Source organism: Suricata suricatta, chromosome 11, assembly GCF_006229205.1.
Source record: "Suricata suricatta isolate VVHF042 chromosome 11, meerkat_22Aug2017_6uvM2_HiC, whole genome shotgun sequence".
NCBI classification, from domain to species: domain Eukaryota; kingdom Metazoa; phylum Chordata; class Mammalia; order Carnivora; family Herpestidae; genus Suricata; species Suricata suricatta.
In genome coordinates, this window is record NC_043710.1 from 85,565,456 (window position 1) to 85,578,993 (window position 13,538).

The window sequence follows — 13,538 nt, forward strand, 5'->3', positions numbered from 1 at the left end:
TTTAAGACCCCATAGCAGAGTCAGGCCTTAGTCTTAGTTTGCATTAATGCAAAAGGATTAGCACACAGCTCCGGTGTCACTTGGTAATAAAAAACCACCAGCTCACAGAAATTCACAAAGCACCTCCTAAGAGCTCCCAGCCTTCAACTGGCCTCAAAGATCACTCTAGTGATCTTTAGTCCCGAGATGGCAGAGAAGAGCCACAAGGGCCTTGAAAGAACTTCTATGAGAGGCTCAGTCATCTACGCCCCCAAAAAAGCAATGTTTTTAAAGGCTGCCAGGGATCAGAGTTTTATGAGCAAGGGGGCTCAAAGGAAAATTTGAAACTATACCCTCATTGGATACTAGAGAAAACATTTAACATGAGAAATTGTGCATAAATTCGGAAGGAATGAAGTGACTTGCCTAAGATCCTATCACTCATTTGTGGCAGAGCTGGGGCTAGAATTCAGGTCTCTGGGTCCCAGACTGGACAATTATTTCTCTGTATTTACTACAGAGTGGAACCTAAAAGGGACCTAAAAGTCTCTGAGATCAGCACATTTGGGTTAGAATGCTGATGTCTGGCCCATTTTTTGACATTTATGTCTAAAGTCTCTATTTTTCACATCCTTTTAAAAAAATGTTAAAAAGTAATATATTCTAGTGATTAAAAAAATCAAAGACTACCTAAGTTTATAGTGTGAAAAATAAAAGTCTATTTCTCCCTGTTAATGGCCTTTTGCATATTCTTCCAGAAATTCTCTATGCATAACCATGCATATGTGTGCATTTTCTATCTCTCTATACAAAAATGGGACCACACATTCTGTAACTTGCTTTTTTCCATATGACAGTATATGTTGGGGAACTTTCTAAATCAGCGTGTCTACACAATTCATTTTATTCCACGTAACACTTGCCTGGTGTTTTCTTATATGCATCCTACATAACATTTTTAACAAGTTCCTTGTTGATGGATATTTAGATTCTTTCCAATTTTTGCTATTACAATGGTACAATAAACTTAGTGTATATATATCTTTTGTATCTGAGTGAACATGTCTGTAAGCTAAATTTTTAGAAATTGTAATTATTATCAAATTTATGTAAATATTTAATGTCTCAGTCGATGTTTCCAATTCATGTGCCATTCAGGACATACCAAACTAGACTCCCCCATGAGATAAGAGAGTGGCATTTCCCCTTACTTTTTTTTTTTTTTTTTGAGAGAGAGAGAGCTGGGGAGAGAAGGAGAGGAAGAAGGAGAGAAAGAGGGAGAGAGAGAGAGAGGGGAGAGAGAGAATCTTAAGCAGGCTTCACACCCATGAGTGGCCCGAGTGGGGCTTCATCCCACAACCCTGGGATCATGACCTGAGCGGAAATGAAGAGTCAAATGCTCAACTGACTGAGTCACCCAGATGCCCCTCCCCTTACTCTTTCTAACATGAGGCATTATTAAGCTGTTTTAATCTTTGCTACACTGCACTCATAGGTGATAAAGGTTAGAATTTCATGATTTTCATTTGGATATCTTTATGCACATGCTTGAAATTCTTTTCATATGCCTGTTGGGCATTTCTATTTCTTTTTTCTAGCATTGTCTGTCATAGCATGTTTGCCTACTTTTCTGTCAACTTGTCCTTTTCTTATTAACTTGTAAAAAATCTTGTATACTAGGACATTTGCCTTTTGTTTTATATCTAAGAAATACTCTTCTTCAGTTTCTCATTTATCTTTGCATTTGATTTATGGTATTTTTCTCTGTGTTAAAATACATGTAGAGGAACTACAGCTGAGAAAGGGAGAAGAAGGCGTCGTCTCCTTGGCTGAGACCCTGGTTTTCCAAAAATGTCCATACAACAGAGTAATATCACCAAGAGCAAAGGGACAATGGGAATTACAAGCTGGATGTAACCACTGGGAAAATGTGCCTAAACTTCTTTATAGTATAAAGCCACAAATAAGATTTCCCTGATGAATATTGCTGCTTTTGGAATCTCCAATAGTCAGAGCTTTGAATCTGGAAGCAAAAAAAGCTCTATTCTCTAGAAGTCTAGAAGAAATACTGTAAGCATCATGTTCTTATTATTTTACATGGAGCTCTGTTGAGCACTGTGCCTGGCCATATTATTCAGTTTTGGGTTGAATGAATAAATGAAGGAGTATGAATTAAAGGATAAATGCCTAAAGGCAAAATGACTCTTCAGGCATAAGAACTGAGATCTAACTATATGCATTTATAAAGATTGTAACATCATTAACTTAAAGACAACTCGCAAGCTGAGTAATTTTATAATAATAACTGTTCACATTTCTGTCACATGAACAATAGTGCAAAATCGTTCATTCTTAGATCTTTTCACACCTAAAATCAGTGAATACCCATATATGCAGACCCCACAACTCTGCTACTGGAATGTTAGATTCCAGTAGACATGTGAAACCCACACATGTCTAGAAACGCAAGGTTAGGGTTCCCCTGGCACCTGTAATTCTGGCCTCTTGCTTGTGTGCACTGAGATGTGACATAAGGTCTTTCATTACCTCGGACACATAGCGCCGTCTCAGTAAATGGGCCCGGCTGTTGGGAAAACATTTCAGTTTTCCAGTCCACATTCTCTAGGAGGTAACTTGAAAAATTTACACCTCTGGGGTTTTGATCATGAGCTAAATGGCAGGTACATTGTTCCCCAAAGATGGAAACTATCTTAAATATGTTGGCATTTTGGTTCATTTTTTTGTAGGTAATAAACAATTCAGGAAGTGTTGTAAAGTGGAACCGAATGATCTGAAACTTCATCTGAACATTTAATCTCTGATCCTGCTTGGAATGATGGTGCCAGCAGAGTTTCAGTTTGCTCAGGTAAAATTTCAGTATTCCTAAATGAGGTGATAGGCATAACCAAACTCTGAAAGTATGTCAGAACTTTTTGAATTTCCATCGAAATTTGATTTGAGTCTCAGGGAAACAACCTTTCCTTTTGTCTCTTCACAATTACTATCTGCTGACTCATTCTCAAAAGGAACTACAGTTGTACCCTAGGATAGACGGCCCCGTCGAGAAGACAGCTTGTGGTGAAATCTCTAGAACACTGAGAAAGAAGACACATTGACATGAATGAAAAAAAATCACATTTTTATGAGATCTGGTGAAATAGATTTTCTTTGCTTTCCCTGACTCCATGTTTAAACAAGAGATATCTTAAAAGATGGCTCATGGCATGGTTTGAGTCTAGCGCTGGCTTTCTAATCCTGTCAGCTATTTACTTCTTATGGCTTCTGACAAGTGATGAAGTCACTCCATTCTCCATTTCCCAAGGAGTAGGATGAGGATAGAAAGGGTTCTATTCCTAAGAGATTTGTACGCAGTCATCCCTCTCTTCAAAATCTCGAGATTCCTCTTTTCTATACCTAAATTCTTTGTTATGGCATTGAAGGTTCTCCATAATCTAATTTCATCCAATCTTTCCACTTCTACCTTTTCCTTCATATGCACTCCACCCACCTGCCCACCATGTCACCAAAGTATTCCGATTTCTAAGAAAGCCCCTGAACCATATCTTCTTGTGCAAGTCCTACCCATCCTCCAAAGCCAAGATCCAGGTCTACCTATGCCAAGAAGCAGTGTTTATAGAAAAAGCAAGTATTTTGGAATCAGAAACCCTGGGCTTGAAACTCAATTCTGTCATCTATTAGCTGTCATCTTAAATAACTTACCTAACTTCCCTGAATTTTAACTTCTCCCATATAAAATGGAGACATGGTGGAGACAGTCCCATAGGACTGTCAGAAGGATTAAAGGCAAGTGTTTATGCAAAAGTGCTTTGTAAAAAGAAGGGACCTTATAAATAACTTTTGGTGTTGGGTCTTTCTATGTCTGTCCAGTGGAAATTGCTTTTTCCTTCCTTGAGGCTACCGTAACACTTACTGCATTTTGTTGTGCACACATGCAGCTCATCCTCCTGCTCATCTCCAGAATAGCAGCTTTTTTGTCACTGGCATTATATCTTGACGGCTTAGTTACCCTGCATTACAGTCATGCGAAAGACCTTACTGTATTGCATGCTTACTGACTTGTATTAATATGGCTGGCATCAGTTTATGATTTACATATGTTTGCATATGTAATATCAGTTATGTCTACATATGTTTACATATGATAAAGGTTACAGATTCTCATAAAGCCAGCCAGCTTTACACAGAAAAGGTTATTCCATAGATTGTCTAATTCTGTCACACCTCCAAGATATTGGCTCCAAGGGTGACAATATGGGGATAGAAAAATCACATCCATTGCCTCTGGGAAACATCTTAAAGTACACGGGCTACTGATATCGGGTCTTTGAGGCCAGTGGAAGAATCAGAGTGACATCACTTAGTAATACCACCCCACTGATGAACTGACACATGACTGGGGTAAGTACCACACATATAAGTCATTAAAGCAACAGAAAGCGAAGCAGAGTAGTCTTCTGCAAGGAAGACACCTGCAAAGATCTGAGATTACTAGAAAAGCTGTTATTCTGGTTGATGATTTTATGAGATTGTGTGTGTGTGTGTGTGTGTGTGTGTGTGTGTGTGTGTGTACATAATAGCCAATGTCCTTTGGCCTTCTCAATTTGTCACAAAACAACAAGCCAAAGATAGAAAGACTGTTTTAACTACAGGCCAAAAAAAGAAAGTCATGTTATTCAAAACAAAACAAAGCAAAACAAAAACATTATTCTAGACCCACTTAATGTAGCTAATTGTCTAAAATGAATGAAAATAGTAGATTTCCAATTCTCACCCTAGATAGTTGGCCTGTACTCTGAAAACCTGTCTACCAAGCTTCCGAGAGAGTAAGACTTCTTTCAGAGAAGACTAGGATGACCTGAGTATTGACTTACAACTTGAGGATATTTTTTTGAATTTTGAGGTAGGATAAAGGCCTCAGTCCATTAGAAATCCTGCCTGGTGATTCATCATCGTGAACATTTTCCCAACATATTTTCCCCCAGGCAACTCAGTACTAGCATTAGACTACTGTTACATTTCTAGAAAATAGAGTTGGTTTAAATTAACCACTTTTTAAAAACCAATGCCAAGTTAACTGGTTGGCACCAAACAGAAGCAGACATCGAAATCTGAAATCTTATTTAACGTGGTTGTTTTTCAAGACCTACTTACTACAGTCTGAAAGATGAGTGTGTAAGGTATATTGTAATGCATCTGAATATATTTTACTTAAATAGTCAAACATTCAATTACTAAAAGAATTGAAATAGGAATTCAGCTCACCTGCCTCCAGTCTTTAGAGGGGTCTGTTGGCTATTTAAGCAAAATACTGTACTTTTTGTTGTCTCCTGGTAATGGAGACCTAGTTTGTCTATAGGAAAAGAGGGATTTATTTTGGAAAACGGCAATTTAAAAATCTTATCTGAAAATTCAGACTTTTTTTTTTTAAGTACAGACATAATTCAAGATGGTAGTGATACATTTTTCATTAAATAACAGAAATATCTTCAGTTCGAAGTGCCAGATTCTTCATGATTTTTCTTTAAAAGGCTTCTCTCTGTGTCTTTCTCTGCTTGCCTCTCACACACACACTCACTGCCTCTGGAATTCTATAATTCATGTTAATGTAATGAAAGCAAATGAAATCTTCATGATATAGTGGAAAGAACACTAGCCTGAGAGTTAGGCTACCTGAATTCTCATCTTGACTCTGTCAGGAGTTAACTGTGTGATCTTAGATAATTCACTAAATAACTCTGGGCCTCAGTTTCCCCACCCATAGAATGAGCACATGTAGCTCTGTAATCTGCCAAGTTCTAAACTTGCAAACCTGTAAACTTGCATTTGAATGGCAGCAGAAATGGAAGGAAGATTTTTCGTAGGAATTATTCACAAACAAAACGGGATTCACCATTTGGTAATTACCTGAGGCAAATAATTTGATGTGGGACAGATAAAATGACAACTGCTATCTGGTCTAGAGTCCTCCTTAATCCAGGCAATAGGGAGGTTAAAAGGTGGTGGTGGAGGTGGGGAGGCAGTTCACTCTTCAAAGCAAAGGCAGCATCCCTTTCTAGGGCAGAAGAAAAGCCTTTGTTCCCAAGTGTTCCTCACTTTGCTGATTCCTCCTGATACCATCCTGAAGTTTCCCCACTGGATAAGCACTGTCCTGTCTGCCACATTGGTCTCTCTGCTGGTTTTCGAAGCCCAGCGCTGACCTCAAGCTGTATTTCCCATTTTGCTCTCCCATCACTTAGGGGTTGTATAGTGCTGTATTTTCCTGAGGTAAAGGAGGAAAACTGATACTTTTCTCTGTTCCACTGTGACTTTATCGAAGCATCCTCCCTGCCCATCCTGTCCCTTAATCTGCTTCATTGTTCTTCAGAAAGGGGTATCACCCCTGGACATAGAATTATTTAGTTACGTGTCTGCCACCTCTACTAGAGTATATGTTCCAGCAGGGTTTTGATACCTGTTTTATCCTCAACACAGACAGCAGAATCTTGGAACATAGTAGATGCATGATTAATATTATATTAATATTATGTTGAATTAATAAAATATAGATTATGCTAAATCCAGACCTATGATCTAAGGCTCTGACCAATTGATCCCCACAAGCCTTATCTCCAAGGAGAAATTCAACTCATGTGCATTCAGCTAAGGTACTAAACTTTATTTAATCCTTCCTCTGATTTCTGGCAAGGGAGTACTTGTACCCCATTTTATAGATGAGGAAACTGACATTCAAGGAACCGAGATGCCTTGCTGTAGGGCACACAGCAACTGAATAACACTTGAGAATGAACTCAGGTTTTTCCACTTCAAGTCCACTCTGGACCTCCCTGTTTCATTGGCCGTGTCTGTACCTTCTCTAATCGGTTCCCCACCTTCAACGCAACCATGGGCATTGCATCAAGCTTTCCTCAATGGAATAATTAGATTCAATTGAAGATTCATAAAACTAAGATGAAGGTTATGAAACCAGGTCATCTCTTGAGCACAACCAGTATCACATGATTTTCAACACTGATAATATCACTGTGGGGAGCAGGGGTGGGGTAGGTGTTGTTTAATATTGCTGGTTAACTTGTCTGTGCCAAAAGAAGAGTGGAATAGCTCCTGAAAACTTTGGTATTCCTAATGTGATGTTCAGAGCCTTCCCAGGAGACATTCTTGGACAGGAGAAGAGAACACGGCACAGAAAGACTTACAACAAGGGCAGCAAGATTAAGATTTTGAAATCACACTGAGTTGTAAAAAATGAAACACAAAATAAAAACCTTCTGCAAAGAAATCCAGACTCCCCTGGAATCCTGGACCAAATATCTCCTTAGTGCTGAGACCCAGAGGTATTTTAAAATAGACATGCCTTATATTTGAGGAAGAAATACGCAGGTGCATAACATTCACATTCCAGAATCACTCAAAGATGATTTGTCAAGGTCACTCAAACTGGGAACCCACATTCTAGATTTCTGTCTACAGACCTCAATCTGTATAGAACTAGATTTCGTAAACATGCAGGTACATGTCCTTATGAGAGTGTATAATGTGATATATTAGGAAGAGAGGATTGGAAAGCTACTACTGTAGAAGTAATTTCATCCCACTGTTTCATTTGTACAAAGATTTTGAAGTTCAAGTAAGTCTAATGGGCTGCGCACTCTCACATGGAGACCCAAAATTCACTGGCCTGCCCTTGTCCACTGTCCCCTGCAAAGACAGTGTTTGCATCATTTTGGGAATAGGGTCTGGGGAACATCAAGATCCAAAGGTCACACAGGAACAGGAAACTGTGACTTTCACACAATTTAAATACCAAAATATATTCTGACAACTCAATCCTTCAGAATTTGAGGGACCAAAGATAACTTTGAAAGCCACTGCTCCGTGGGTGGGTCTGCATAGCCAGGTCACCCGGACAAGGGACAAGAGTGCTCCTGAGGAGAGTCTGGAGGGGCTCACAGGTTCCCACCACCCACATGATAAAGAAGACCTTTACTTCCATCCTTAGTATGAAGCACCAGGGTCCTGGTCTAAGCCTGTCCTCATTGCCTGCCATGCCAATCCCTGTGTGTGTATCTAGAGAGGTTAGCACATCCTGGGGACACAGACCACAGCTTCCTCCATTTGCTCAGGGCCTTAGAGGTCTGAGCATCATGGAGATATTGCTTCACTTCTCCTTAGGGTGTCCACATCAAGACCCTGGAGCCATCTTACCAACCTTCCAAATCAGAGGGAGTCCTTCTAGGTAAGTGCTAAGTGTCCTAACAAGGGAGAGTTTTCTAGAGTGGAGCATCCTTTAACCAAACCAAGGGCACACAGACACCCGCAGGAACACGCACAACTGACCAGTGGCCACCTCCACCCTCGCTATATGGACACTCCTCACCCCACACTTTAAATTGGAGGACTCCAGCCTCACATAGGCTCCCCTTAACCCAGTACAACCAGTTATCGCCTCTCCAGATTTTCAAGTTCCTTCTGTTGGTGCCTTTTACCTAAGTCAGCATGTTTCAAGCTTTCAGAAAAGAAAGGGGGAAAAAAAAACCCTTAGAAAATAAAAACCACTACTCCACCCAAATGATAAAAATCTCTTCAATTCTCCAAGCACAACATCTTAGTCTCCTTTTAACTCAGCACTGAGCGAGGAGCTGATTCCTTTGGGTTCTGGGGAATGGCGGGCTCTGCCAGTCCCCACCTCACCAGCCTAATAGTTTTTCCAGACTGACTCCTGCTTGGTGTTGCGGGACAGCCTGGAAGCCGACTCCTGGTCCCATTCATTGCTCTCAGCCCTCTAAGGTCAGTCATTTTAGGGGGTGTCCCTCCTCTCTGCTCCTGGCCCCACTTCCCGCTTTCAGAAAGCGCAGGCAATCAACACTCCTGAAGTCTGACTCGAAACCCAGACCCTCAGCCATCCCTCTGGGCTGCATTCTGCAACTTAGACCCTGGCGCGAGGTGTGGGGTGAGGTGGGGAGAAGGGTGGATTTGGCTGGGCGGTCGCCGGGGCCGTCGGCTCAGAGCCGGCCACCGAAGGAGGAGCGGCTCTGCACGGCGCGGGACCCTCTTCGCGAAACCGTGGAGCCGGCCCTTCCTGCGGAGCCGGCGCACGCCGGGGCTCAGGGGAGCGGCGCGGACCCGGGCTGCAGAGAGACCCCCTGCCGGCGGAGCGCCGAGGCCCGCCCGTCAGTCCCGGGGAGCCGGCCGCTCCGAGCGCCGAGAGCCGGCAACACAAATACCAAGAGGAAGGGAAACCAGCCCGCGCTGACATGTAAACAGGGGCTTCCATCTGGAGGAGCCCGCTCAGACAGACCCCCCAAACACACTCCCTTGCACCTCGATCCGCCGGCAACCCATCCACTTGCCCGCCCCTGGGCCCTGCAGGCGGGGACCCGAGCTGGTGGCGGCTGCAGCTCCCGCCCCCGTCGCCTTCGGCCTCGGGTAAGAAGAAGCCGGCCTCCAGGCGAGTGCCCAGCGCCGGGGCCAAGGCGCCCAGCTTGCCCGGAGGGAGCGGTGGACCCGGAGGTCTCCGGCCCCCGCTTTGGATCTGCGCCCAGGGTCCCCAGGTTTTACGCGGACCCCGGCCCACAGCACGTAGGAGCCGGCCAGACGCGGCTTTAGGACAAGAGGTGCGGGGGAGATCGTTGTCTGTCGTGAACCCGGAGAGTCGCGCCCGCGAGTGAGACTCGCCACCCGAGCGCGGGAGGAGACGGCGCGAAGCCGGGGCACGGAAGGAAGGGAGAGTGGCCACGTCTTCCGGGACCCCGTCGCCCAGCGCCAAGCGGGTAGCTGCCTAGCAGCCCCGGCCGGCCCCACCGCTCCCGCGCCCACTGCCCAGTCGCTTACCTTAATAGTCCCGTCCATTTGGCCAAGTCTGCAGCCGAGCCCCCCAATATTCCACACATTGACCCGGTTACAGCCTGACCTCGCAGCCCCTTCGGATTAGCCCGGCGCGGCCTCTCTGGCGCCCTGGGCCCTCCCTGCGTGCCCCCCACGAGCGCCCTGCCCTCGCTCCCCTGTGCACGTTTGTTGTTGTAGCGGAGCGAAAAAGAGACAGTTAACCGGATGAAACTTTTTTTTCAGCTAATTTTGGGAAGTGACTTCACTTTGCGAATCGGGGAGGAAGTCCTATCTTTCTCTCTCTCTCTCTCTCTCTCTCTCTCTCTCTCTCTCTCTCTCTCTCTCTCTCTCTGTCTCGCGCTCTCCTCTCTCTTCTCTCCCCTCGGCTCTCTCCCTCGTCTTCCCTCCTCCACACCCCCTCTTCCTCCCCTCTGCTGGTCCTGCTTTTCGCATCACACACACTATATAAATATACCCAGAGATGCCCAGATACATTCAGGCACAGCGCACACAGGATACTTGCTCCTGGGAGATAAGAGAGAGCTGGGAACAATGCCGGGGTCCACGCCCGGCGCCCGCGCCCTGATTCCCGCAGTCTGCACCCCCAGCCCCAGCACCTTCCCCCAAAGTCCAAAACCAAACGCCTTTGGCCTCTTTCCTTTGCCCGGGGCCGTTGGCCGAAGGTGGCCCTCCTGACTCATTCACTTTCCGTTTCTTCCCACAGATACGTTCATTAATGCTTTTTCCAGCCGGAGTCAAACTTATGAGGGGGGGGCAGTTTACTCGGGCTGGGGATAACCTGGAGCCTACTGCCGGGGAAGATCCAGACTCAGACCGAAGCAAACTAACCATTGAATAATGCATCCAGTGGGAATTTTTCCACTCGGGCCCTCGGCTGCCGAGTCTCTGCAGACTCGGGAGCTATTCACCCGCCGACGCAGACTAGGGGCGGTTTCGGAAGGACCCCACCGTCGGGGGCGCGGACGAGGCTCCCAGTGCATTGTTAGCCGAAGGACGCCCTCCCGGCGGCGCGCCTCTACCCTTTGCTCCCGGAGAGCTCACGTCGCCCGCCCATGGCCGGGACCGGCGGCACCCTAGGCCACCTCTCCGCGCCTTCTAAGGTCCAACCCCTCGCACTTTACCTGGACCCGACGGCCCAAGTCCCAGCGCTCCGCCAGAACCGCCTATGCAATGCGACTCCGAGTCCCAAGAAACCAACGCTACCGCAGGACGTTCCCTCCACACTGGTCAACAGGTCTCCAGAGCGCAGCACTCAAGATCGCGGCACAGACTCAGACTTTCCCCTCGGTGAGCCCCCGGAGTCGGTGCTCGGGACCATCATCCCCACCCAGCCATGAGGCAGCCGGCTTTGGGCCCGCCTCGTCGGTCCCCGCCACCCGGAGACCTCCCCCGTCCCTCTTCAGTGCCGCCGAACCCTACAGTTAGGGCAGCCTCAGGAGTCCGGGCGCAGCGAGTTGTCCACCCCACCTCCTCCCACGGGCACTCTCAGCCTGACTCCCTTCTCCCCAACCTCCAAAACAGGTTACCTTGTCCACGCTCTCCAGACCACGCTTTGGACTTTTTCACTTTTATTTAAGAGTCCACTCGGGGAAGGAGGAAAAAAAAATCCAGAGGAGATCCGAGTCAATTGGAAAGAAAAAAAAGTTCGAAAGGGTGTCCACAGCGGCGAAAAAGGTGACTTATCTAATTCTTTATTTCTTCTGGAGCAATTGAGCCAGAAAGCTAGCTCGCCTCCCTCCCTCCCTCCCCCCACCCCCTCTCGAAATTGGTCTCATCAATTCAGCTCCAATTTTGGGTTCGAATACAGACGCGGGTCTGAACGTGACCAGACCTGGAGTGGCGGGTGCAGCCTGCCAGCAATTGAGACTCAGTGTGCTTATGGGGGGGTGGGGGGGGGGGGGGTTGGGGGTGGGATGGGGGCTGGCCGACCCCCCCCCCCCACCTCCTGTCTGCTTCTCAATCCAGGGGTCTGCTCCGGGGCTCCCCAGGGACCGCCACATCTGGTTACCGCTAGCGGGGTCAGTCCCCCCCTCTGCCTGGGGCCACCAGTTCTGGAGTTCAATTAAAAGAAATCAGGCTTAACCCTTTCCTCCCCTAGGCCAGCCGCCTGCCCTCTCACTCTTCTCTTCAGTTTTTCCACATGCTTTCCAGAGAGGAAAGAGGTTAAAGGGAAAGGAAGAATGAATTACATCCTTTCAAACCCCAAATTGTTTCCTTTTCAGCCCAGACTCTGTCGACCTTCAAACGACAACAGGGTTTTCAGGAGGGTGTGGGGAGACCGCTTCCCACCGGGACCTGGCCAGAAACCCGGCACCCCCAGCCACATTGCCCCTCTTTCAGGCAGAAGGGATTCCAACTCCAGACGGGGAGGCCCCCTTCCGGGTCCTGGGCAAACACTGAGGTTACTAATGGCCACCCCACCCCAGCCAGCTGCTCCCCCTTCCTGTCGCACTCCTTCTAGAGCTTGAGAAGGCACCTCTATGGCAGAAATGTGGGCTAGGTCTCTCCTCCCAACTTCTATTGGGCCTGGCAAAGATCATATTATCTTCACTGCGCTCATCAGTACAGTCACCCCAACAAGCCACACACCCCCAATTCCTTGTAGCCTCAGCAGCCTCTCCCATTGGGAGTTGCTCAACATGCAACTAGATTCAACTGAGGACTTGCCCTCCTGTGTTAACTGTGGAGCTCAATAGCACTTTCTGGAAAACCAAAGCTATGGCAATTTCTTGATTTTGAAGATGGTGGGGTGGGGGGGAGCTGAGGCTCGCACTGGCACAACTGTCACCCCTTTGTGACTGACTGGCACCACTGCCAGGCCTTTTGCTATTTCCCAGCCCCTCCATGAGGAGCTCCTGTCCTTTCACAATGTCTTTCACCCAGAAAGGAGAATCCACACACCCCCTAACTGGGAACAACAGTTCTCTGAGGGATTCGAGACTCCCTCCACCCCATACTGACGCGCTGGTGGGCTAGTTTGCCCCACTTATGTAACTCTGGGTTTGCTGCTTAGCTCCTGCTGCTGCTTCTATTTTAAATCCCGAAGGGGGAAAAAGCCCTAACCAAACACAACAGTAAACAAGTCTGCCCTGTTTCATGTGGTTACCACCAGACATCTGGAAAGATGGTTTGATCCTGGCAGCTCACATTGTTTTCACGAGCAGCCAAAGAGAATATTTCAAATGTTTGCATTGAGACAAATTGATAGAGAGCCTGTGGTGAAGCCGGCTACAAATGAAATCTGTCTTTGAGTTGGAGAGTTGAAACTCCTCCCCTTTTCTCCTCTTTCCCTCCTCTTCTCTCCTCTCTCCCTCCCCTTCTCCCCCCCCCCTTCCTCTCTTTCTCTCTCCCCTCTCCCCCTCTCCCTTCTAGCAAAGCCAGGGACTGGCTACCCCAGCCCACACACTTGCACACACCCTCTTTTCTGGCTCACCAGAGACTGTCCTGCCTGCTTTTCCCAGACTGGGCAGGGCTGGTGACCAGCGATCGGTGCCTGCTACCATCGGTGCCCATTCCACCAGGCCCTGACCGACTTTCAAGACCGGGAGCATTCACCCACAGCCAAGGCAGTTGGGCCAGCATTGAAAACAAAAGCTACCAAGTAGGGGACCAACAGAACAACTCACCACACATTTCTAAGCCTAGGGTCACAGACAGAAAGCACGCACACGGAGGTGACTATTTAGGAAACATTT

General features: G+C 46.8%; 2 protein-coding genes across 5 annotated transcripts in view; one reads left to right on the plus strand and one right to left on the minus strand.

Annotated features, from left to right (window-relative positions):
• FLI1 (Fli-1 proto-oncogene, ETS transcription factor) overlaps positions 1-10,087 on the minus strand; it is a 119,279-nt gene extending 109,192 nt beyond the window's left edge. Inside the window, exon 1 of one of the 2 annotated variants that reach the window (XM_029956219.1) lies at positions 9,829-10,087. In XM_029956219.1, the coding sequence (XP_029812079.1) occupies positions 9,829-9,887 (59 nt within the window). In that variant the 5' untranslated portion in view covers positions 9,888-10,087. The remainder of the gene's footprint in view (positions 1-9,828) is intronic. The other variant, XM_029956218.1, reaches the window with a different exon arrangement.
• Positions 8,638-12,558, plus strand: LOC115306050. 3 transcript variants are annotated; one of them, XM_029956224.1, is made up of 4 exons: positions 8,638-8,784; positions 10,547-11,130; positions 11,365-11,517; positions 12,066-12,558. In XM_029956224.1, exons 2-4 carry the CDS (start codon positions 10,896-10,898, stop codon positions 12,302-12,304), a joined length of 627 nt encoding a protein of 208 aa, XP_029812084.1. In that variant the 5' UTR covers positions 8,638-8,784; positions 10,547-10,895; the 3' UTR covers positions 12,305-12,558. The 3 variants fall into 3 exon arrangements, with proteins under 3 accessions (XP_029812084.1, XP_029812083.1, XP_029812085.1); XM_029956223.1 differs by lacking the exon at positions 8,638-8,784 and having other exon boundaries at positions 10,193-11,130; XM_029956225.1 differs by lacking the exons at positions 8,638-8,784; positions 12,066-12,558 and adding an exon at positions 11,809-12,059 and having other exon boundaries at positions 10,193-11,130.
• The last annotated feature ends 980 nt before the right edge of the window (positions 12,559-13,538 follow it).

Coding starts and splice junctions, on each gene's coding strand:
- LOC115306050 (XM_029956224.1), top strand. CDS start 10,896: ATGGCCGGGACCGGCGGCACCCTAGGCCACCTCTCCGCGCCTTCTAAG. Junction 11,131..11,364: donor AGACTCAGACTTTCCCCTCG/GTGAGCCCCCGG, acceptor CCTCCAAAACAG/GTTACCTTGTCCACGCTCTC. Junction 11,518..12,065: donor TGTCCACAGCGGCGAAAAAG/GTGACTTATCTA, acceptor TTTCCTTTTCAG/CCCAGACTCTGTCGACCTTC.